General features: G+C 40.9%; 1 protein-coding gene across 3 annotated transcripts in view; it reads left to right on the forward strand.

Moving 5' to 3' along the window:
• The window catches only part of thbs2a (thrombospondin 2a), a 56,768-nt gene that overhangs the window by 6,579 nt on the left and 25,513 nt on the right, over positions 1-24,676 (forward strand). For all 3 annotated transcript variants that reach the window (XM_034184634.1, XM_034184633.1, XM_034184635.1), the window contains exons 5-14: positions 1,921-2,117; positions 12,211-12,351; positions 12,432-12,525; positions 14,138-14,308; positions 16,818-16,994; positions 17,353-17,526; positions 21,436-21,563; positions 21,664-21,816; positions 24,236-24,454; positions 24,542-24,649. In XM_034184634.1, the coding sequence (XP_034040525.1) occupies positions 1,921-2,117; positions 12,211-12,351; positions 12,432-12,525; positions 14,138-14,308; positions 16,818-16,994; positions 17,353-17,526; positions 21,436-21,563; positions 21,664-21,816; positions 24,236-24,454; positions 24,542-24,649 (1,562 nt within the window). The remainder of the gene's footprint in view (positions 1-1,920; positions 2,118-12,210; positions 12,352-12,431; positions 12,526-14,137; positions 14,309-16,817; positions 16,995-17,352; positions 17,527-21,435; positions 21,564-21,663; positions 21,817-24,235; positions 24,455-24,541; positions 24,650-24,676) is intronic.

Below are 24,676 nucleotides of genomic sequence, written 5' to 3' on the forward strand. Positions count from 1 at the left end.
TAGGACTGCATGCAGACTGGTCCAGAATCCATACCCTGTTCCTCCACAAGCATACCTTTGTAATGTGTGCAGAATGTGGTTTAACATTGTCTTGTTGAAGAACGTATGGACATCTGGAGAAAAGATGCTTTGAAGGCAGCACGTCACTCTAAAATCTCAGTGATTTTTGCATTATTGCTGCCATCATAGAAGTGTAAATTACCTTTGCCTTGGGCCCTGTCACAACCCCATACCGTGACAGTCCCTGGCTTTTGGAATTGTTACTGATAATAGTCTGGATGGTCCTTTATGTCTTTTGGTATGGAACAGATAGCATCCATTTCTTCCAAAAAAGATCTGGAATACTGATTCATTTGAGCACAATACACACTTAACTGTGTGATGGTCCAAACCAGATGTTTCTGACCCTAGAGACATTTGAATGCAACTTCATATTGTAGAGCTTGACAAAAGTTTTCCAAAGTTGTCCATTGCCCATGTGGTTTTATCAGATGAATGACAGCTCTGAGGGAGTGGAGATCACCAGTGTTCATCTTGGGCTTTCACTTACATTCCTCCAGATTCCTTGAACCTTTTAATGATATCATGCGCTATAGAGGGAGCTATTATGTACTAAGAAATAAATGAAGAAGTTATGCCTACAAGGGCCAAGTACTGGCTGGATAATTATGTAAAAAGTAATGAGCTAAAATAATAATCCAGTTTAACCTGAAATCCCATGGTGGTGGCCCAGCATCGTGTGCACGTAGACCAGCACAAGTATGCTGGTCCACCAGCTAAAACAGCATTAACCAGCATTTTCCAGCAGTGTTGGCAGCAGAATTGCATCAGGCTGATACTACAAGAGCTGCGTGTGTTTACTTTTGTCTCCTAAAAGTTCAACAGTAGCATTTCTGCTGCTTCTGATTTTTCTTTAATGCACACTTGCATGTCAGAGTTCACCAAGATTAGCAAGTATTTGCAGTTATACAGCACCAGAAGAAAAAGAAAAAGAAGGAGGAGGACTTTTATTGTCCTTGTGCATACATGGATACATGCAACAAAATTTGTCCTCTGCCCATCCTAATTACAGTTAGACACAATCCAACCAATAGGAGCAGTGGGCAGCCACAGTCCCGTGCCCTGGCGGGGACCAACTCCAGATGTAGAGATGTTACCTTGATCAAGGGCCGAGAAAGGAGCAGACCCTCAGGTGCATGTTTTTGCATTAGTCGTAGTTGCAGCATGACCTACAAGAAATTATATCATCACCAGGTATAATGTGTTGGAACATTCAATTGTTGCAATAATTTCATACGCAATTCTACATCTCCCAGCAACCACTCATTCCCATAAGGTTTTGTAGTCTAGGACTGATCTATTCCAGCCAGATAACAGTCCATGGCCCAGGATCTGAGAACCTATGATTTAGATAGCATTGTCATTGTATTTGTTGTAAGGACAAGAAGTACCTCCATGTGAACGAATTTCATCACTCCAGCTGTTTCTATTCACATGTAAATGCAGTGCCCAGTTATCCAAAGAGGTCATGGGGATTTATGATAATAGAGTCATTTTTTCATTTTAAAAGCAACGGCCATGTTTCTGCCATGAGTACATTGTTGCCACACACACCCCCACCCCCCCATATCCAGCTTTCACCTCATCATCTCTGCTGGAACGATTTACCGTGACCAATTCAAAAAGATGCACTTTTCAAATCAAACACTGCTGACTGAACATCTGCTTTGGGGGAACGCAGTAAACACTGGAATCACATTCCTGTGATCTTTTGGCTGGCTGCAGGAAAACATGAAATCTTTCAACTCCATAATCACATATGTTGTGTTTCACTAATTGTTTCTCTTAAACATGTTTCTCATCACCACCCCTGTGTTGCATATTCATTTGGTTTCTTTGTCTCATTTGCTGCTCTTCCAGATGCTAACAGTGTGAGTGAGGAAGCAGAAATGGTAGATGTAAGCCCCTCCATCACTACTAACATAATAGGCCTGAAGACTGATGATACAGGAGTCGATATGTGTGAACGCTCTTGTGAAGAACTCAGCACCATGTTTCAGGAGCTCAAAGGCCTTCGCGTTGTTGTCAGTAATCTCATTGATGGCTTACAAAAAGTGGTAAGTAGCTGACAGAAGTCAGAACCTGACTAACTTTTTCAACGCATTCAGCAATTCACAGAGACACACCAATGTCAGGGTCCTGACATGCAAAGTGCTCACTACACACCAGGAGCAACTAGGAGATTAAGGACCTTGCCAAAGGGCCCTTAGTGATTTTCTGGTCTGGCTGGGTTTTGAACTGAGGATCCTCTGGTCTGAAGCCCAACATTTAACCACTAAACGATCACCGACCCTAAAGAAAGTAAGGGCTACGTTAATTTGACATTTGACCCCAATGACCTTGACCTTCACCCAAATGATTGACGACTACAGTGCATCCGGAAAGTATTTACAGCACTTCACTTTTTTTTCCACATTTTGTTATGTTACAATCTTATTTTTCCTCAAAATTTTACACACAATACCCCATAATGACAAAGTTTTTTAATAGATTTTTGTAAATTTATTTAAAAAAAAATCACATCTACACAATTATTCACAACCTTTGCCATGAAGCTCAAAATTGAGCTTAATTGGAGTCCACCTGGGGTAAATTCAGTTGATTGGACATGATGTGAAAAGGCACACACCTGTCTACATATAAGGTCCCACAGTTGGCAGTGCATGTCAGAGCACAAACCCAGCATGAAGTCAAAAGAATTGTCTGTAGACCTCAGAGACAGGATGGTCTCAAGGCACAAATCTAGGGAAGGGTACAGAAATATTTATGCTGCTTGGAAGGTCCCAATGAGCACAGTGCCCTCCATCATCCATAAAAGGCACAGGGCAGCCTGCCTGGAGTTTGCCAAAAGACACCTGAAGGACTCTCAGATCATGAGAAACAAAATTCTCTGGTCTGATGAGATAAAGATTGAACTCTTTGGTGTGAATGCCAGGTGTCATGTTTGGGGGAAACCAGACACCATTCCTACAGTGAAGCATGGTGGTGGTAGCATCATGCTGTGGGGATGTTTTCAGTGGCAGGAACTGGGAGACTAGTCAGGATTGAGGAAAAGATCAGTGCAGCAATGTACAGAGACATCCTGGATAAAAACCTGCTCCAGAGCGCTTTTGACCTCAGACTGGAATGACAGTTAATCTTTCAGCTGGACAATGGCCCTAAGCACACAGCCAAGATATCAAAGGAGTGTCTTCAGGACAACTCTGTAAATGTCCTTGAGTGGCCCAGCCAGAGCCCAGAGCTGAATCTGATTGAACATGTCTGGAGAGATCTGAAAATGGCTGTGCAACGATGCTCCCCATCCAATCTGATGGAGGTTGACAGGTGCTGTAAAGAGGAGTTGGCAAAACTGTCCAATGATAGGTGCACCAAGCTTGTGGCATCATATTTAAGAAAGCTAGAGGCTGTAATTGCTGCCAAAGCTGCATCAACAAAGTATTGAGCAAAGGGTGGGAATGCTTATGTACATGTGATTGTTATTTTTTAAATAAATTTGCACAAATTTCACACACAAAAAAAAAAAAATCATGTTGTCATTATGGGGTATTGTGAGTAGAATTTTACGGGGAAAAATGAATTTACTCCATTTTGGAATAAGGCTGTAACATAACAAAATGTGGAAAAAGTGAAGCGCTGTGAAAACTTTCCGGATGCACAGTAGCTGACGTTGCCAAGGTAATAATGGAATTCACCCAAGTTGTGTGCCACATTTGGTTCAAATTGGGTTGAAAATCGGTTTTCTTGACTTGCCCAAATTAATTCTTGAAGAACCATTTCAGGGTCAACCTTCAGTGACATACCATGTTTGGTCAAAATCAACAAAAGCACCTGGGAGAAGCAGGCCAAAATAACAAACAAGCAGGGATGGCCTCAGCTCCAGTTATTGACCTTTGACAAATTTGACCTTGCAGGGCAATTCCAGAACTCATCTCCCTATATGTACCAAGATTGGTGCAAATTAAAAACTTAAATTTAGAATTTTGGCCTGGATGCCCTAAGCCCCAATGATTGATCTTTGGCAAATTTGACCTGGCCCCTGCAGTTCCAAAATCCACCCCCATTTGTGTTGCCAATTTTGGTGCACATTGGAATGAAAATCTTGGACCTTTGATCCCAATGACCTTGACCCCAATGATTGACCTTTGGCAAAAATGACTTTGTTGGGCAATTCTAGAACCTATCTCCAAATGTCTGGTGAAAATAAGAGTGAAAAATGTACAATTTAACCTTATTGTGATTGTACAACTTGGCATTAGAGGCCCAAAGACTGACTATACGGGAGTCGATATGCGTGAACGCTCCTGTGAAGAACTCAGCACCATGTTTCAGGAGCTCAAAGGCCTTCATGTTGTTGTCTCAGTAATCTCAGCTAGGTTGCAATTTTACTCAAATGACATTGGCCCAGTAATTGTCCTTTTGATAAATTTGGGCAATTCTAGAACCCATCTAGTAATGTGTTCCAAGTTTGGTGGACATCAGAGTGAAAAAAAAAATAATAATACCTGAATCAACATTTTGCTCTTTGGCCCCAGTTACCTTCATCTTTACCAAAACAAACCCTTTCAGGACAATTCTGGGGTTGACCATCATCCACATATCAAATTTGGTGGAAATCAGCCAAAGCACCTGGAAAAAGTAGAGGAACAAACAGGCAATCAATTAAATTCAATTTATTTATGTATTGAGATTGTCCTGGATCAAGACTAAGATTCAGGCTTTCACCAACTTCCTGGACTCAGCTATCAGATGTGTATCTGTATGTGGTGAAAGTGTTGAACTTGTAGAGAAATTCACTTATCTTGGCAGTGACATTCATGTCTCTGGGTCCTCAGCCTTTGAGATTGAGAGGCACTTGGGAAGAGCTGATGGAGTCATGAGGTCACTGGGCAGAGGTGTTTGGCGATGTCGATATCTTTGCAGTAGTATGAAGGTCCAAGTCTTTAGTGTCTTGGTGCTACCTGTCTTGCTGTATGGCTGTGAGACATGGACACTAACCAAGTAGCATAAGGTGACGATTGGATGTTTGTCAAGGTCTCTTTGTAGGATCCTTGGGTACCACTGGAATGACTTTGTACCAAAGGAGTGGCTACTGAGGGAGACTAAGATGAAGAGTTTCATTTGTATTGTGAGGGAGCAGCATCAGCTTCAGCACTTTGGCCTTGTGGTGTGTTTCTCTGTGCTTGATTCAGTGTGCAGGTGCCTGTGTGTTGAGGACCCCAGTAGCTGAAGAAGGCCAAGGGAATGCCCACAGTTCACCTGGCTGTGGCAGATAGATTTTGATTACAGAAATGTATGAATGGACCAGTTGTTTGCTTGGGTGGTTGCCATCTAGGATCTAAAGCAGTTCTATGCTGCCATGAATGCGATGAAGCGCAGCACCAGCACATGCTCCCAGACTTGACTTGACCTGATACGAAAGGGAGAACAGATAATCTGGATTTAAATGACTCCACAGAATCAGACTGTTTTATCTCAGCAGGCAGACTGTTCCACAGAACAGTCATACATGATAAGAAAAAGCTCTGTGACCTGCTGACTTTTTTTTAACCTTTGGAACACACAGTAATCCTGCCTTCTGAGAACACAGAACACAGGCCAGTAGATAGGGTTTAATGAGATCAGATAGGGAGGCGTTAGTCCATGAAGGATTTTGGGTGTTAATAGCAAGTCTTTAAAATCTGACCTCACACAGACAGGAAGCCAGTGGAGGGAGGACAACATTAGGGTAAGGTTTTAAAACTTTCTTCTCCTAGCCAGAGGTCCAGCAGCAGCATTTTGAACCATTTGAAGACCACTTATTAAGTATTGTGGTAGTCTTCAAAAGTGCTTGTGTGGGTGAGATTATCTGCATTTATTGGCATGCAAAGCTCAGCGTAGTAATGAAAAGTAATTCTGTAACATTGTAGTATCTGAGAGGTGTTACATAGAGAGAGAAGAGCAGAGTGCTGAATATGGACCTGTGTGGTTCCCCATATTTTACTGGACCAAGATTTTAAGTACTGTTATTCAAGACACAATTAAAGCGACTAGATCAGTAAGAAGTCAACACTGTCAGTAAACAGAAAGGAACTCTTAAGTCTATGCTGTAATATACAGTGATTGGCAGTGTCAAACATGACACTAAGATCTAACAATAGCAGGTGACTGTGGTGGGATCCAAAACGACAAGCTGATGTGAAACCACTTTTCAAGAATTTTAGAGCAAAAGGACGGATTTGATTTCGGTCTCTAAATTTACAGTGAACTCGGATCTAATTTAGGTTTCTTAAGAATAGGTTTGATCAGCGCAGATTTAAAATGTGTCAGAGCAGAACCCAGTGTTAGTGACAGGTTAAAAATATTCAGCATAGTGTGTCCAAGTGGAGCCCAGAGCTCCTTAAACAGTTTAGCTGGTATCGGGTCAAATAGACAAGTCGTACTTTTCTCAGAATTCATGAGTTGCAACAGCATACCTGGTGAAATCAAAATTAGTTCATCTTAACTTCCTAGCTGAGATGGCGGAGGTAGTGGTCCAGTGGTTAAGCGTTGGGCTTAAGACCAGAGGAGCCTGGGTTCAACCCCTGTAAGGCTGGAAAATCATTAATGGGCCTTGGGCAAAGTCCTTAATCCTCACATTGCTCCTGGTGTGTAGTGAGGACCTTGCATGACAGCACCGTGACGTGTGTGTGGAAATGTGAAGCATCATTGTAAAGTGTTTTGAGCAGTCCATTTTCCCATGGTACCTACATCATTTACACGCTCTAGCAGTGTAACTGAGGCATGCTGGGATATTTGTGACCTAATATCCTCTATTTTCACTTCAAAATAATCCAAAAGTTCTTCAGCAGAAAATGGTGAAGAACTTACTTTTGAATGAGTGTGGCCACAGTGTCAAAAAGAACTTTGAATAATGCTGGCTAACATTGTTCAAATTACATTATAATGAAAGTGAATTTGATGTCAAAAAAATCTGTGAGTGAGGGAAGAAAATTAAGATCAGAGAAAAATACCACTTTTAGGAAAATACAGTCTTCAGAGTATTGGCCAGGAGGTATGGGGTTTGATAACAGGCTATTAAGTAATCTCCATGAATTTGAAAGCAGTAGCTGAAGGAGTGTTAACTGTCACTTGTGATGGTTGAAGCCGTTTGACTCTTGCTATCTGCAGTGTCGGACAGATTTTGTGACATGTTACATGTGGATATAGGAAGTGTTCCCCTGGCAGCAGTGGGGTCCAGTCTCATGTCTGGCCATGTTTAAACAGCCCACGTATTTCCTCTGGGAGCCTCCCAGCAATAAGAGTCTGGGCATGAACCATGGGAAGAAAAAAAAAAGGTTGGGATGAGAAGGGTCCCTGAGGCTCTTCCAGACCGAGTGGTGTCTTAGATTCCACTGCTGCACACTATTGCCTCCCTGTTCCAACTGAAGGACACACACACACACATTCATACATACACGTCTTTGGCAGTAGTTTATCTACTGACAGTTCTCAAGTGTTGAGGAGTGCAGCCAGAGATCCCCTTGTCTCCAACTGGGTTGGAGGTTACGATGTGCAAAACTGAGTGGCACTTCCTAACAAGCTGTTTTACTAGAAACAGATGCAATAGTAGCATATTTTAAAAATAACAATTTAGAAGTTGTGTAGTTAATGGTTGAACAGATTTTTACAGACAGTAGCTTCACTTTTCAAGTTAACCTTGTTCTTCTTTTTTTTCACCTCAGTCAAAGTGTTATAATTTTCCACCTGAAAAGACAAAACTTTCATAGTAGACTAGACATGTCTTGTGAATGAATGAATTAATGAATTTGAATGAATACATTTATTTCAGTCATAATGTCATTTTACACATTCGTAAAGACAAAAACAAATGTTTACATGTTTGTTTCATACATTTTGGACCATAAAGATATTGGTCAGATGTTTAAGCTTATCATGCACCAAACTTAATATTAGTCTGTATGGTGCATCCGGAAAGTATTCACAGCGCTTGTTTATCCACATTTTGTTATCTTATAGCCCTATTCCAAAATGAAGTACATTCATATCTTCCCTCAAATTTCTATGCACAACATGCCATGATGACAACATGAAAAAGTTTTTTTTGTTTGTTTTTGCAAATTTATTAAAGATAAAAACTAATAAATCACATGTGCAGTATATGCACCCTTTGCTCAATACTTTGTTGATGCACCTTTGGCAGCAATTACAGCTTCAAGTTTCTAAACTCTTTGCAGCATCTCTCAAGCTCCATCAGGTTGGATGGTGCACAGCCATTTTCAGATCTCTCCAGAGATGTTCAATCAGATTCAGGTCTGGGCTCTGGCTGGCCCACTCAAGGACATTAACAGAGTTGTCCTGAAGTCCATCCTTTGATATCTTGACTGTGTGTTTAGGGTCACTGTCCTGCTCATAGATGAACCGTCACCCCAGTCTGAGGTCAAGAGTGCTCTTGAGCAGGTTTTCTTCCAGGATGTCTCTATACATTGTTCCCTCAATCCTGACTAGTCTCCCAGTTCCTGCTGCTGAAAAACATCCCCACAGCATGATGCTGCCACCACCATGCTTCACTATAGGGTTGGTGTGTGATTTCCTGCAAACATGACATCTGGCATTCACGCCAAAGAGTTCAGTCTTTGTCTCATCAGACCAGAGAATTTTTTTTCTCATGGTCTGAGAGTCCTTCAGGTGCCTTTTGGCAAACTCCAGGTGGGCTGCCATATGCTTTTACGAAGGAGTGACTTCCATCTGGCCACTCTACCATACAGGCCTGATTGGTGAGTTGCTGCAGAGATGGTTGTCCTTCTGGAAGGTTCTCCTCTCTCCATAGAGGAATTCTGGAGCTCTGACAGAGTGACCATCAGATTCTTGGTCACCTCCCTGACTAAGGCCCTTCTACCCTGATCACTCAGTTTAGATGGGAAGCCAGCTCTAGGAAGAGTCCTGGTAGATCTGAACGTCTTCCGTTTATGGCTGATGGAAGCCACTGTGCTCATTGTGACCTTCAAAGCAGCAGAAGTGTTTCTGCATCCTTCCCCAGATTTGTCCCTCAATGCAATCCTGTCTCTCAGGTCTACAGACAATACCTTTGACTTCATGCTTGGTTTGTGCTCTGACATACACTGTCAACTGTGGGACCTTATATGTAGACAGACATACACTGTCAACTGTGGGACCTTATATGTAGACAGGTGTGTCTTTCCAAATCATGTCCAAGAAACTGAATTTACCCCAGGTGGACTCCAATTAAGCAGTAGAAACATCTCAAGGATGATCAGTGGAAATAGGATACACCTGAGCTCAATTTTGAGCTTCATGGTAAAGGCTGTGAATACTTATGTACATGTGATTTCTTAGTTTGTTTGTTTTTTTTTTTCATTAATAAATTTGCAAAAGTAAAAAAAAAAACACTTTTTCACATCATCATTATGGGGTACTGTGTGTAGAATTTTGAGGAAAAAAATTAATTTCATCCATTTTGGAATAAGGCTGTAAGATAACAAAATGTGGAAAAAGTGAAGCACTGTGAATACTTTATGGATGCACTGTGTATCATGAAATAATAGACCATTGCACCACATATTGACTGCCTTTACCATTGCCACAAAAAACAAAACACAAGACAAATCAAGTCTGAGTGTATGCACTGGTGCTTCATGTCACTGCATCACTCACACCATGGAAACGCCCCAGGTCCTGGATGTTCACCACCCAGACAAATAACTCATCAGTCCCCACCATTTCAAAGCAGCCATCCATTTTCTGCAGCCAGGGCAAACATGAGGATCCCCCTGGACTTCTCTAGCCAATGGGGTTGTCCACAATGAGGCACTGGCGTGCTGGATCATGCCCAGAGAAACAGGCCACATGGCTAAAATGTCGCTGAAGTTCCTTCACAAGTGATCTTAGTAACGCCAAAGACATCCAGCTGTCGCCTTTGGTTGCTGGCTAGCTTCCAAAGCACAAAAGTAAAAAATAAACAATTAAATAAAAACCTGGCAAAATAATTATAACCCGAATTTCTTTTTCTATAAGAGCTTCTTAAAACTTCCCAAAGAACTACACAATTTCAACTGTTCAGTGTTTATATAATTACATACCAATCTTGAAAAATGTTACATGTTAAGCGTGAGTCACACTGTGACGGACTGAGGAAACGTACGAGTAATAAATATGAAATTTTGATATCTGTTCGTGTACGTTTTTCTCCTGTACAAATCCTTTTCTCATTCATTAAATGCGTTCCTTGTCAGTTGATGTCCGGCCAGGCTATCAGACATAGAGCTTCCCCACTGATTGCACATTTGTTTATTTTTTTTCCTGTACTTGCTCATAAGCTTGCCAGTGTACGTCTGGTAGACATTATTTTAATCCATGCATTTTCTGTTTGTCTTCTGTTGGAATCTGTCAGTAAAGTTGGTAACATGTGGTGGTTGTTCATTCATTCCATCAGTGCCCCAAATCCACCAGAGACCGACAGATTAGGCAATTTTTGCCATCAGACAAATTATTCAATCCATGACTAATCCATTTACTCAATCTGTCACAGTGCATCCCCACTTCCTACAAGTAGCCATCTTATCTGTTACAGCCAGGTGATACGTAAGAGTTCTCTGGGCCATTCTACAAGAGCGACTTGCGTATTACCGAGTGCGCATGCGCCAAACAATATAACAGCAGTCTGTTGTGTGAGCAAACAGCAGCAATGGTCAGGAAAAACTCCCTCGGGTGTTTCTGAATAAGACCAGACTCAGTGGTGTGACCATCTGCTTTGGCCATACACCAATAGCATAATAATTGTCAAATATTCAAGAAAAAAGTTGTCTGTAAGCAACCACATACATACAGAATCCACTGATGTCAGCAGCAGATGGATCAAAAACATCCAACTGGTGCACAGCTGAGTTTCAGCAAATGGAATGCAACCAGCGAGTCAGTGTACTGGCCTAATTCTCTCTCCTAGCCTGTGATTGGTTGGAGGCATCAGCCTCACTTTGGTGTGGCGTGAGCGCTGCTCTCCTATTGGTCGCTTAGGAGTGGGAATTCCCACTCCTAAATGACGGCCAGTATCCATCCTAATTCAGGCCGGTTGTCGGACTACTTCAAGACTTCGACCTTTATTCTCCTGCAAAGTTACCAGCGTCACAAAATACCTTTGTCTTTGCTCCCTAAGATTTTCCAAGGTCTTTCTTAATTTAAAAGACTGAGAGCCCACAGACATGCTACTGTTGAGGAAATCAATCTTTCAAAAGGTTTGATGGTTTCACCAAAAAAAAAAAAAAAAACTTGTGATGGCTAAAAGAGGCTGGATCTTAGTACTGATCGAGGACAAATGCAAACCCAGACACTCCAGCGCTTCACTCTTTTCAAGTGTGCAATCAGTGCATCTATTGATTCTACAAAGATCATAGCATCGTCTGCAAAATAAAAATCAGTGAACCTTTCCTCATTGACAAAGGCAATGAACCTGCAACAATTTTAGGAAAACAGAGATCAAGAGAAAACCTGTCTCACAATGTTAAAGAAAGACACTCATGGACAGAGGCAGGGTTTTCCACCTTCTACCTCAGGCAGGTGATTTCACTAATTAGCTTATCTACCTGCCTGAAGAGTTTAACTAATTGGAATCATCTAGTTTAATGGGAGGATGGAACAAATATGTGGTAGGACTTTTATTTTCTGATACTTGGGTTTTCCACCTCTGGTCAAGGAACAAATCTGGATCAAGTACCAAAGTTTAATTAACTCTTCCCTGATTCATCCAACACTCTTTGAGAGTACCTTCAGATGGATGGACAGACAGTGGGGGGTTGCATAATTTCAACCCTTTTGTATACATTGGCAGAGGAAAAGCTCCTGATGGTTAATGCAAAGTGTACTGGGTGGCAGGATGCTACATTGTGTTGTGTTGTAATGTTTGTGTTTCCAAAGAAGCTGCTACTGTTATTTATTTTGACTGGTTTCCAACCAATTCCTTCTTGAGCATGAGTTATATGCAAGTGATGGTAACCATATTTTTACTGCCGCAGAATACTCTGTTAAAGCTATTTAAAATGTAGCCTAACATGCACTTTGTACTCACACTGTCAGCACATACACATTGAATACATTGTATATTTACCATGAGGGATTCTTAATCATTTTCCACTGATGTGTTTTCTGCATGCAAATCAGACAGAGGAGAACACAGTCATGAAGGAGGCCCTTGGGAGGATGACAAACTCTAAAGAGAAAAACATGTGCTGGCAAGACGGCCGACTGTTTGAGGATAAGGAAGACTGGGTCGTAGACAGCTGCACCAAATGTACCTGCCAGGTAGTGTCAAATGTCGTGCAATTATGTATTCATGTGCTGTGAATGTTAATGACAGTGGTACTGGTATTTACTGATGGCAGGAGTCCAAGATAGTGTGTCACCAGATTACATGTCCCCTGGTTGCCTGTGCCAGCCCCTCATTTGTTGATGGCGAGTGCTGTCCTGTGTGTATGCGTAAGTACTCAGCATCTCTTGTCACCATGATTACATATGCATATCTTACTTTTCCACTGTACATGCATAGGATTTTAAATTATTGTGCAATGCCCTGTATAACATGCTTCACACATTTCATGTTGTGTTGTAGTCAGCTCCCAAATGCTCAAAGCCAAGGCTTTGATCCCCAAGGCCCAGGATAAAACTGTTGACCACCCCCTCCCCCCAAAGTTCAGCCCAAGAATTTGACCCCCTAGTCCTAGGCCAAGACTTTGACTCCCAAGGCCCAGGACAAGACTTTTACCCCCAAGGTTCAGGACAAGACTTTGACCCCCAACATTCAGGCCAAGGCTTTGATCCCTAAGGCTCTGACTAAGGCATTGAGTCCCAAGGACCAGGCCATGACTTTGGACCCCAAGGCCCAGGACAAGACTTTAATCCCAAAATCCCAAGCCAAGACTTTGACCCCTAAATGCCAGACCAAGGCATTGACCAGCAAAGCTGAGACTAAGTCTTTCAACCTCAAAGCCCAGGCCAGGCCTTGGACCCCAAGGCCTTTTCCATTGTCAGTACTTGAAAATCCACTGCTGAGACCAAGCCAGTTCATGTCTGGGAGTATGCAGTGGTGGACACTCTGGATGGCAACCACCCAGGCAGACACAACTGAGGTCCTCAACACTCAGGCACCTGAGTACTGGTTCATGCCCAGCACATAGCAAAATGTCAAAACTGACACTCCCTCACAATGCAAGTGATACTCCTTATCTCAGTCTCACGAAGTACCTGCTTGTTTCATGAAAGTCATTCCAGCGATACCCAAGTATCCTCTAAAGAGAACTGTTACTAAAGAAAGCCACCTTAGGTCACTGGCTAGCGTCCAAGTCTCACGACCATAAGGCAGGTCACACCAAGACCTGAAAGACTTGGACTTTTGTTCTCCTGCAAAGATATCGGCATCACCAAACACCTCCATCCAGTGATTTCCCCAGGCTAAGTCTTGATCCAGTATAATTGCAAACCCAGACATTCTGCTTCCACACTTAGCTTTTAAGGGCTGTAATCTAAGGTCAAGGGCAAGGCACAAATAAAGAAAAAAAATTAAAAGCAATCATACAGTGATGGACATTCACATATAATAAAGACAAAGAACATGTACTATTATGTCAAAAATGTATTATGCAAGTAAGTTGAAAAACAATAGCTGTTTCCAGTAAAAGTAGTATTCTGAAATGCACACACTGTTTTGGTCCCTAAATTGTATTTAAAAATAAGAACATTCTGTATGTCTTCAAAAAACCTTGACTTTTCATGAGATGACCACAGCTTTGATGGTTCAAAACCAAGGCCAAGGTCTGGACAAAAAAGGGGACTTTAAGTCACCTTATGATGAAGACTGAGCATCAGGACCCTACAACACTGATATTAAGTTGTAATAAAACAGTATTGCAATCTGTTTGTGAGACACCCAAAATCACCTGTAATAACCATGGAGAGGAGCTCCTGTGGATACACAGGCTGACGTATGACAAAAACAGGCATCACCATCTTCTAAAGCTTTTTTGGAGGGCAGTTTGAACAATAAGAGAATATGGTGAGAGTGTGCCGTGCACTGAAAACAGTTTTCTTTCAGCGAAAGACAGCGAGGACGGTTGGTCCCCGTGGTCAGAGTGGACAGAGTGCACAGTCACCTGTGGGATAGGAACTCAGCAAAGGGGCCGTTCATGTGACGCCACCAGCAATCCCTGCACTGGGCCTTCCATCCAGACCCGCAAATGCAGTCTGGGAAAATGTGACCGCCGTGGTGAGTATACTTTTAATATCAGCAGCCATTCATTCAAATATATGACAGAGAGCAGCTACCGCCACCGCCACTTCTGATATTTGTCATTACTAATGCATGTGTCTTATGTTGCCACAACTGCAGCGTAAGGTATGACAGGGGCTGACCTGATTGAAATGTGGAAAAAACATACTCTGTTTGGACTCTCAAATGTGCAAATGATGAGTTCACCCCTCAACAAATCTATTAAAACGGAGCCATGTGAGTGAGGTTGAAAGTGGAGAGTAGCGTGGTTTTGTCTGGTGTTCTCATTCAAAGTTAATACCTAATAAATCACCAGCTCAGCCAGCACACCACAGTGCAATGAGTCACCACCACCTGCCACGCAAAATCGAAACTATTAATGAATTTCAGCACTTAGATGTGCCATGTGTGATGGAGGTTGTCGTGACTATTCGTGGTGAGGGCCAGAACTGATTCATGATGGTTTGATAGATTGCTGGATGAGTGTGTGTGTGTGTGTGTGTGTGTGTGTGTGTGTGTGTGTGTGTGTGTGTGTGTGTGTGTGTGTGTGTGTGTGTGTGTGTGTGTGTGTGTGTGTGTGTGTGTGTGTGTGTGTGTGTGTGTGTTATTGCTTGCAGTTTATATTACATAGCTTCAGTGTAACTGCTGGAGGACACAAGAGCATAAATATTTCTTAAAAATTACAACTTTGAAATTGATCCATCGTTGCTAAAATGACATGATGTTTGTTTGTGGAATACATGGCATTTCTTTTACTTTTGGTCTACTTCTAGTTGTCTGTCGCACACCCATTTGGAAGCTGAAGCATCATTTCCCCTTAATTTTTTTGTCAGCTGTTTATAATATTGGGTAAAAATAACAAACAGAGCTTGTGGGTGTTATTTTATTTTTTCAATGTCAAGAACATAAATTGCATTACTTTGTTGTTGTGTTTTATGGTGCAGTGCAGCAGGACATTTTAACCACTTGAGTGTGCCTGTTGCATACAAAATAACTTGGAAATGGGTGAGCAGATTCACACCAAACTTGGTAGGGATATTACTTGGATGAGTGGCTTCATATGGTTGACTTTTGAAGCAGATGAGAAAAAGGTCAAAACTCTTGTCCAAAAACATGCTTTCCAAGTTATTTCCACAACCAATAGGGCTAGAAAGACAATATAAGCCATATATCAATCAGTAAATAATTTATCAAATGGTATAAGTGAAGTTATGATGACATCATAAAGAGTGAAGAAATCATGTCACAAGTTTAAAAAAAACACATTTTCTAGGATATCTCAGCAACTAAATGAGCTAGACACCCAAAGCTTATATAAATCACCTAATCATTTGTCATTGAATTATGTCATGATGACATCACTATAATGTCATGAGTTGACATCATATCAAACACTTTTCATGGATATCTACAATCAGCACATCTAGTTTAACCATGCCTGGTTGAGTGAGCTCACTACAACCACTCTATTGTGTTTCTCCTATATCTTGAAGTCACTATCATGCTCTACAGCAGAGTATTATGTGCACACACAGGGTATGGATCACCCTCTGATGACTTCCATTGAAGCATGAGCTCAAGCATGAAAGTGGAAGTTGAAGCCTGCAGTTCCATGCATGCTTCCATGGATTTCATGCCATATCTCAGAGGCCACTGGTTATACTGTCCAGAAAGGTCTATGCAAGATACAAGTTTCTGTAGGATCCAGTGGAACACTGTCTGAAACTGAACCATTTCTATGGTAATACCACAAATAGTAAAATTTACCTACTTCTCAGATCTCAGTAAACACTGATGTTACACAGCGCATCTTAAATTACTCAGTAACCTCAAGTTTGTCTTTGATCCAACTAAAAACTCTTGAAAATGGCCACTCCTGCTGACCTTTAACCCAGATGCAAATACTCCTCATTGTACCTCATTAACCCCTAAAGGTATAGAGGGCTTAAACGACTTTGGTAGCCCAACTTATTTGGCTATTTTATACATTTTTAACTTGAAAATTAATTAAGATTCCCGCGTTGACATTTGGCGCTGCTAAAATGAGCTACATTTTAGTAAGAGGCCACCAAAATTGTTCCACTTAAGCAAGAAAGAAACTAATGAATCACAGCTGAATACCCATCTTTCAATTTATGGTGATACAATGAGAAAGGGAAATGGATTTACATATCAGGAATAATTTGACCCCAAATCCAAAAACCTGCTTAGGGGTAGCTAATGGTGTAGTAGGCTGTACAAAAAATATACCTGGTCTTACATTTTATTTTGCTGATTGAGATCTTCAGTCTAAATCTTGTTATCCTGAATCTTAAACGCCTCGCTAACATCAGGCCCCCACCTACTTTTTGTACTGTCACTCAATCAACGAGATTCATTCCACTTATTACGTTTCTCCAAAGTCTTGTGAGCCCCTTCTAGAATGTTCTGTAAGTCCCACTTTGGGAACCACTTGACTTGTACATTTTGGTGATTCCTGCCTGATATGTTTGATTTTTATGCCTAGTTCGTCAGGACGGAGGGTGGAGTTTGTGGTCACCGTGGTCTTCCTGCTCAGTGACATGTGGTGAGGGACAAATCACGAGGATAAGACACTGTAATGCTCCCGTGCCACAGCTGGGTGGCAAAGACTGTGAGGGGAGTGGGAGAGAGACTCAGCGCTGCACTGCCCATCCATGTCCAAGTGAGTATTTCAAGCCGTGGGGGGTGGAAACATCAATGCTGCATCCATCTCAAACAATCCAATTTTCTCTTGTCTCGTGTCTCCCTGCAAAGCAGCATTCCCATGTGTTTTGGTCTGGCCTGCTGTCTGTCTTTCAGGAAATGTTGATCCAAATCAGCTCAGTATGTTTTCCCTTGTAGTATTAAGTTCCAGACTTCTGACTCTCCATCTGGCCTTTAGAATGGGAACTTTTAGTGTTGTCATTTTTTGGTTTAGACACTAAGGGCTAAAAAAATGTGTCTGAGATTTTATTTTTATTTTACGTCAGATATTGGAACTATATCCATCTAGCAATGATCTCTTTGGTACGTCTTTCCAGTTGACGGAGGGTGGGGCCCTTGGTCTCCATGGGCAACCTGTTCAGCAACTTGTGGGGGCGGCATTAAAAGTCGAATGCGTGAGTGCAACAGTCCTCAACCTCAGCATGGTGGAAAAAAGTGTATGGGCGAGGCCAACGACAGTGACAGCTGCAACACAAAAGCCTGCCCTATTGGTGAGCACCAATTACTCAACATTGTCTTGCAGAAAATCAGGATTCCACCACCACAGCACCATACTTTTTTTCTTATTTGTTTTTTGTTTTTTTGGTAGTCCCCAATGGAACTTGTGGTTTCCATTTCCCAAGATTCCAATCCTAGTATTGGTTCTAGTTTCAGTTCCCTGTGGATATATAATATTAAACAAATATAACTGGACTCCTTGGCGCAGGGCTACTGCAGTGCTAATTGTGGACTTGGCTTTTGGCTTCCAGCGAAGGAATGCTGCAGAGCTCTGGTTACCGCGTGTATTTCTTTATTGTAATCTGAGTTATTTCTGAGTTTTAAAATAATAAAACTCGAACAAACTGACTGAGAAGAATATTGCTCCATGTGAAGGAGCTATGTTCATGCAAGAACCAGTACTGTGCAAAAATAAGACTGTGGGTACACTGATGGGCCCGTCACCTTAAGCAGGATGTTATGTTGATGAGACTGACACTCCTGCGCATGCATTTTATAGTGATGTTTTGGATTCTAATACCATTTTAACATACAGGTTTTTAGAAAGATAAAATTAATTAGTGAATAATAAAGCAAACTTTCTTAACCATACATTTATAACACATTTCATTGGGCCCCTGGTAGCTTGAGGCCCTTGGCAATTACCTCCCATGGTGTGGAATGGTGAGTCCTCCCCGGAGCGTATTACCAATTTCTTTGAGATAATCACAAAATTGGAAAGAAACAATCACGTAATTTCTATTTCTGGTTCCAGTTACTGTTGCAGTGGAAGCTCATTTCACTTGGCACTTTTAGTGTTGTCATTTATCTGTAAATCTCCAGTCCGGAATAAAGGAGAACTACGTAGCTCCATCATGAGCTCAGTGCTTCCGGGTCCACACTTTCTGGCATTAAATGGATCCCATTTTGTTCTGTTGTTTAATCTTCACAAGTACACAGCAAAGAAAACTGCAGAAAAACTAAATGGTTAAGAAATTAAAAGCAACAAAAACACCAATTCTTTCAGAAAATTGAGTCTAAATTGCAATTTCAGAGCTGTAGAAGTAACAAAGTATGTGACATGGCTGAGCCACTATGACACCCAGAGCTTCCACACTCATGGTTCCATCAGCCAAGTCACTCAAAATGTACAAAGTGAAGGTGGCTGTAACCCTCTGACAGCGACGCCAGTCGTCTTGGATTTAAAAACATTCTTTCGCTGGTGAGAGCCAGATATGGATGTGTCATTTAAAAAAGCTTATATTTATTTTGTCTATGAACTTCATCCAGGGATTATTTTGTTCCTCACATTGGGAATTCAAAGCTGTGTTTTTTGTTTTTTCCTGTGGTGTTTATATATGACTTGTACTAACCTTGAAATGGCCAGAGGGAGGAAGTATCCTCCCAACAAAACATGATAATACACTCCTAAATTTGGATCCTGATCATCAGCAAATTCAATAGGTTATAGGTTAGTTACTGGCTGTGTGTCTGTGGACAAAATAACTCTGAAACACACTCTAAAAAAGGAATTATCTCATTAAGAAAAATTGTTGCAACAATTTGCATATATTTTTTTTTAAGTTATTTCAACTCTCAATTGAATTAATGCCACAAGACTTCTCTCGTTAAGTTGAAATAACCTCCTGACTACCAGGACATAATATATATATATATATATATATATATATATATATATATATATATAGTATATATATATATATATATATATATATATATATATATAGTGTATATATATATATATATATATATATATATAGTGTGTATATATATATATATATATATATATATATATATACAGTATATATGTGTGTGTATGTGTGTGTGTGAGTGTGTGTGTGTGTGTCCTGGTAGTCAGGAGGTTGAAGGAAGCTGAAATAACTTTAAAAAACCTATGCAGATTGTTATATCACTTTTTCTTGTTCATTTTTTAGAGTGCAGGTGAGCAGAATTTCACCAAACATGGTTGGAATATTCCACATGATTACAGTAAATTTTGGAGTGCAGCCACTGAAGGTCAAGGTCAAAATCATCAAACATATAGTCCAAAAAAAACATGTTCTAGGCTATCTCTACAACCAGTGGGACTGGAGAGGTGATCCAAAGTTCATATCAATCAGCTAATCGTTTGTCATTATGGTATAAGTGGTGTCATGATAACGTCACTAAAACATCATGAAATGACCTCATAATAGTCCAAATTTATTTCCTGGATAATTAGGTGGTTTTAACAATCTCTCACTGCAACCACTACTGCCAAAAAGTGAAATGAGTATCAAACTCTCATGCACGGTGCACATGCAGGGTATGCACGACCTCTCCAGTGCCTTTCCATCACTTACCAAAAAAAAGGAAAAAGAAAAAAGAAGGAAATGATCAGATCACATTACTATAGGAAACACATTGCTATAAAAATAAAATAAAGTTTGGCTGCTTTGAAGAACTCGTACTTCTACAAAAGCACAGCTGACCCTTCAGCCATATTAACCATAACCCATAATCTAATCCTTCTACTGTATGTATATTTTGTGAAAATTGAAGAAGAGGTTGGGTGGATTAAAAGACAAAACAATTCTGACATACATGAAAAAAATTTTTTGAGTAGTTTTCACAGTGGTGTCTTTTTCAGCCCATACGCCACCAGTGATGACGGTAGCGCATTGCTTTTCTCTAATCTGCTTTTTTCAGTAATGAGTAATCTAACGCTTTAATGTTTCCAAATCATTAATCAAATTAAACTTACTTCTCCAAGTCATTGTGCGTTACTGTTATTTTTGTATTGTGGGTCGGTCGCAGCATTAAAACCAGCCTGTGGGAGGGGGAAGGGCAGCGTTTGGTTGAACTGCCCAGTTTGCCCTTTCAGTGAGCTGAGAGCACAGAGCCGTATCCACTGTGCAGCAGCTCCGAGTTGAAAAACAGCTGTATTTCAAAACGGAGCTATGGTTTACAAAGACATTGTTAAACTTTTTTTTCTTTAAAACGGATGCATTATTAACAAATACTAACATTTTTTTCAATCCAAATGCACCTAAAGTATCTTTCTGAGGACAACATGATGTAAAAAATGCTGATAAAACTTTCTTACCTGTCAATCTGGTATTGTTTTCTGCATTAATACATGTAATACATTCTTCTGCTCAAATACCAAACCTGGGGCAAATCCACGCGGGAAGGGTGCATTGGCTGGGGGGGGCAGCTCCCCATAACTCCCCTAGATTAACTTTTGAAGACATTTTTTTCATACTATTACTACTACTAATCCTACTTGCAATGATAACAATGATAACAACAATAATAATAATAATAATAATAATAAAAAATTAAACAGCTAAAGTGTTTAGAAAGGATTTAAATGATAGAAAAATGTTACAGAGAATTTAATAGTTACATTTATAAACAATGTAGGTTAGAAATTGTAAGTTTTACCCTTACAGTGCTGTCAACAGTTAAATATGAGATCAAGAAAGATGTCTGTTTTATTTTTTATAAAACAACTATTTATGTTCATTGAAGTCAAGAAAGGGTGACTATAAAGTAAGTATCAGCAAAACAGGTTTTTTCATGTTGAGGTGGCAGGGGGCTGTTGTCGGCAGCTGCTGAAAGTAAGTAAGTAATAAAGTAACTAGTAACTTACTTTTAAAAGTGAGTAATCAGTAAAGTAAATAAGTTATTTTTTCAAGGAGTAATCAGTAATTGGATTACTTTTTCAAAGTAACTGTGGCAACACTGTGCAGCAACACCTCCACCAAGAGTTGCATGAAGGTCAGTCCATGAATTTTAAGTAATCCACGAGTACAGCCAGTTACCCAGCATCCATCCTTGAGATGTGAATTTCAGATTGGTCCATTGACATATAAAATATTGTACTATGTTTAATATTTTGGTTGTGTAAACCCTTGCAGATGGTTGTCTGTCTAACCCTTGTTTTGGTGGAGTGGACTGCACCAGTTCTCCAGATGGATCATGGGATTGTGGGCCATGCCCTGTTGGTTTCCGTGGAAATGGTACCCTCTGTGAAGATATTAATGAGGTAAAGATTCCGGCAGCTCTATTGTGCACCAACTATTTAATACCTCATTTGTTTGATCTTTTTCTTACATTTCCTTGTGCCTTTCTTTTCCTCCCCCTAGTGTGACATGGTGTCTGATGTTTGCTACAAAGTGAGCAGAACGCAGCGCTGCGTCAACACTGATCCTGGTTTCCACTGTCTGCCCTGTCCAAAGCGCTACAAGGGCAATCAACCTTTCGGCATGGGCGTGGAAGCAGCCAAGAAGATCAAACAAGTGAGTAACTGTTTTTCCTTCAATGCCGCTAACAAGCTTTTGATGGCGGCAACTCTGATTCGACAGCGTGAAGACAGTGTGGCAAAGAAATGCATATTTGAGTTTAACTTCAAGCAGAATTTAAAATGCATATACAATTTATGAACGCAGGAGGCAGCGGCCCATTTGATTTATAGACATCATTTGTGGACTGTGTTTGAACAGTGTTGGAAGGGAGGCCCCAGGGCACTGTATATGGACGTGGCATGCTTTGACCTAGTACTACACCCTAGAGGGAGGAGAGCTAGCTGGGCATCTTTTAACAAACATATTTTTTACTGTATGTTTTTCTTTGGCTGTGCTGGCTCGATCAGTGGTTCCCAGTCCTGCTTCATGGTTCTTCTTGCACTCCTGTCATGCCTGATTAGCTAAATCTATGTTTTTTCTTTTTCAGCTGGTCAAGGCTATTCTTCCATCCTGCCCTTGCATAACATCCCTTGTGGATGATTTTGTCACTTTTTGGCCTCCACAGCTGCTTGGCTTTGATGTGCTGCCCCTGTGTTACTAATTGATTTGGGGGTAAAAGGACCATTAAGGGCTCTATTTCACAGCCTTGATGAAAGGCCTGTCTTACTGGCTCTTTTGTTGTATGATTACAAGATCAGCATCCAAATTACAGTTGATTCATCCTCTGTTAATGAGTAGCAGCTGTGAATACGTTAGACTGCAGTAAAAAGGGTAATAATGAGTCATAGTGGGTTGGATGAAGTATTAAGTGCAATAGCTTCTTCTTCTTCTTAGTTGCTTCTGTGAAGAGTCACCACAACAAATTATCTGCATCTGCATCATCTGTCATAACAACCACCTGTATGTCCTCCCTTATTGCATTCATAAGCCTCCTCATGAGTGGTGGCTCCATCCTCAGCATCCTTCTCCCTATATATCAGTTTCAATTCAATCAATTTATTTCATTTATATAGCGCCAAAACACAACAAAGTTGCCTCAAGGCGCTTCACACATGTAAGGTCTAACCTTATCAACCCCCAGAGCAAGCACACAGGTGACAGTGGTAAGGAAAAACTCCCTCTGATGATTTGAGGAAGAAACCTCCAGCAGACCAGACTCCAAGGATGTGACCCTCTGCTTGGGCCATGCTACCGACACAATTTACAAAACAATTCACAAAGCAAATATACAGGAAATTTTGCCAGTGCACAGGACAGGAGGGTTTCAGAAACAGACACCACACCCATCTCTGGATGGAGCCGCACCTCAAACAGAGAGAGAAAAAAACAATCAGGCATCAGAAAGACAACAAATACAGTATAATTTGTCAGCATTAAGCAACAAGAACAACAGATACTCCACGTTCCTCCCCTATACATCAGTCTTGCCTCACTTTGTCTTCAAACTGTCTCATCTGCACATTCCCTCTGATATGTTCATTTGAAAACCTGCCCATCCTCTTCACTCTCCATAAAAAAATCATAGCATCTTTGGCTCTGCCTCCTCATTTGTTGTCAGCGACACCAATGATCGACCCATACAACACGGCTGGTCTCACGATAGTCTGAAAAACTCAGATTGCATCACCTGTCGTTGCAACCATTTTTCTCATATGGGCTGGACTTCATGCATGTACTGAAATTGAATTTTGCAGTATGCTGTGTTCCAAAATGTTTTCTGAATGACTAAAAATGCCATGAACGTTCAGGTTTTCATGGCAAAACCAACAACAGTCATTCGCCACCATACCTACACCACTGCATGCCGTCTTCACGTTTGTTGACACTAGCCTGGTTGTTGCACTTGTATGTCTATCCAGTAGCATCCAGAGGCAGTTTTGTCTGCATCCAATGGAAATGAAACGGGAATGGAGAGTTACCAGACTAACTCTAGTGCAAGGCCGCTATATCTACGCACTGGGCCATATTTTGACGTTGGCCTGTGACCTTGACTTTTAATAAATTTTTATCCAATTAAAATGACTTTGTCCTTGGCTGATCCTCAATAATTACAGTGGGTTTGATGCAAATGGGATTAAAACTCTTTCAGTTATTTCATTCACACACAGCCCAAAAAAATGTGCTTTGACCCAATGACATCACACATTCTCGAGAATGTGTGATGTCTTCACTCACTGGGTGCAATGTTGAGAAATGTTGGTTTCTCAGAATGCAAAAGATGTTGAATCACGCTTTACTATTCTTGGATCAGACTCAAAACGTCACAGTCCACTCTTGTACCTCATACTACTTGTTCCAAATCTTCTTCCTAACCTATCCACTCTTTTCCTACTGGCCCTCCAAAAAAGATAGTCTTAAAATATCTTCAATATAACACTTTATTTGTAAATGTCCAGTTTTGTGATTTATTATGAGGTGTTATGAATAGCATTGGGTGTTGATCTCCATTTTGCACGTGCTCTCTTTTCTCTAGGTGTGTGAGCCTGAAAATCCATGCAAAGACAAGACTCACAACTGTCACAAATCTGCTGAATGCATCTACATCAACCACTTCAGCGACCCCATGTTCAAATGCGAGTGCAAGACTGGCTACGCTGGAGACGGCTTCATCTGTGGAGAAGACTCCGACTTAGATGGCTGGCCCAATCAGAACCTTGTGTGTGGCGCTAACGCCACCTATCACTGCAAGAAGGTGTATAACTGAGCCAGTTGTTGTCTTCTTTTGTTCATTTCTGCAGCAAAGTGCAAGCCACAATAAAATATGTTATTTTGAATTCAGGACAATTGTCCCACCCTGCCCAACTCTGGACAGGAAGACTTTGACAGAGATGGTCAAGGAGATGCTTGTGACAAAGATGATGACAATGATGGCATACTGGATGAGCGGGTACAAAAGGGTTTACTATAACATTTA

The sequence above is a fragment of the Thalassophryne amazonica genome, chromosome 13 (genome assembly GCF_902500255.1).
Source record: "Thalassophryne amazonica chromosome 13, fThaAma1.1, whole genome shotgun sequence".
Lineage (NCBI taxonomy): Eukaryota > Metazoa > Chordata > Actinopteri > Batrachoidiformes > Batrachoididae > Thalassophryne > Thalassophryne amazonica.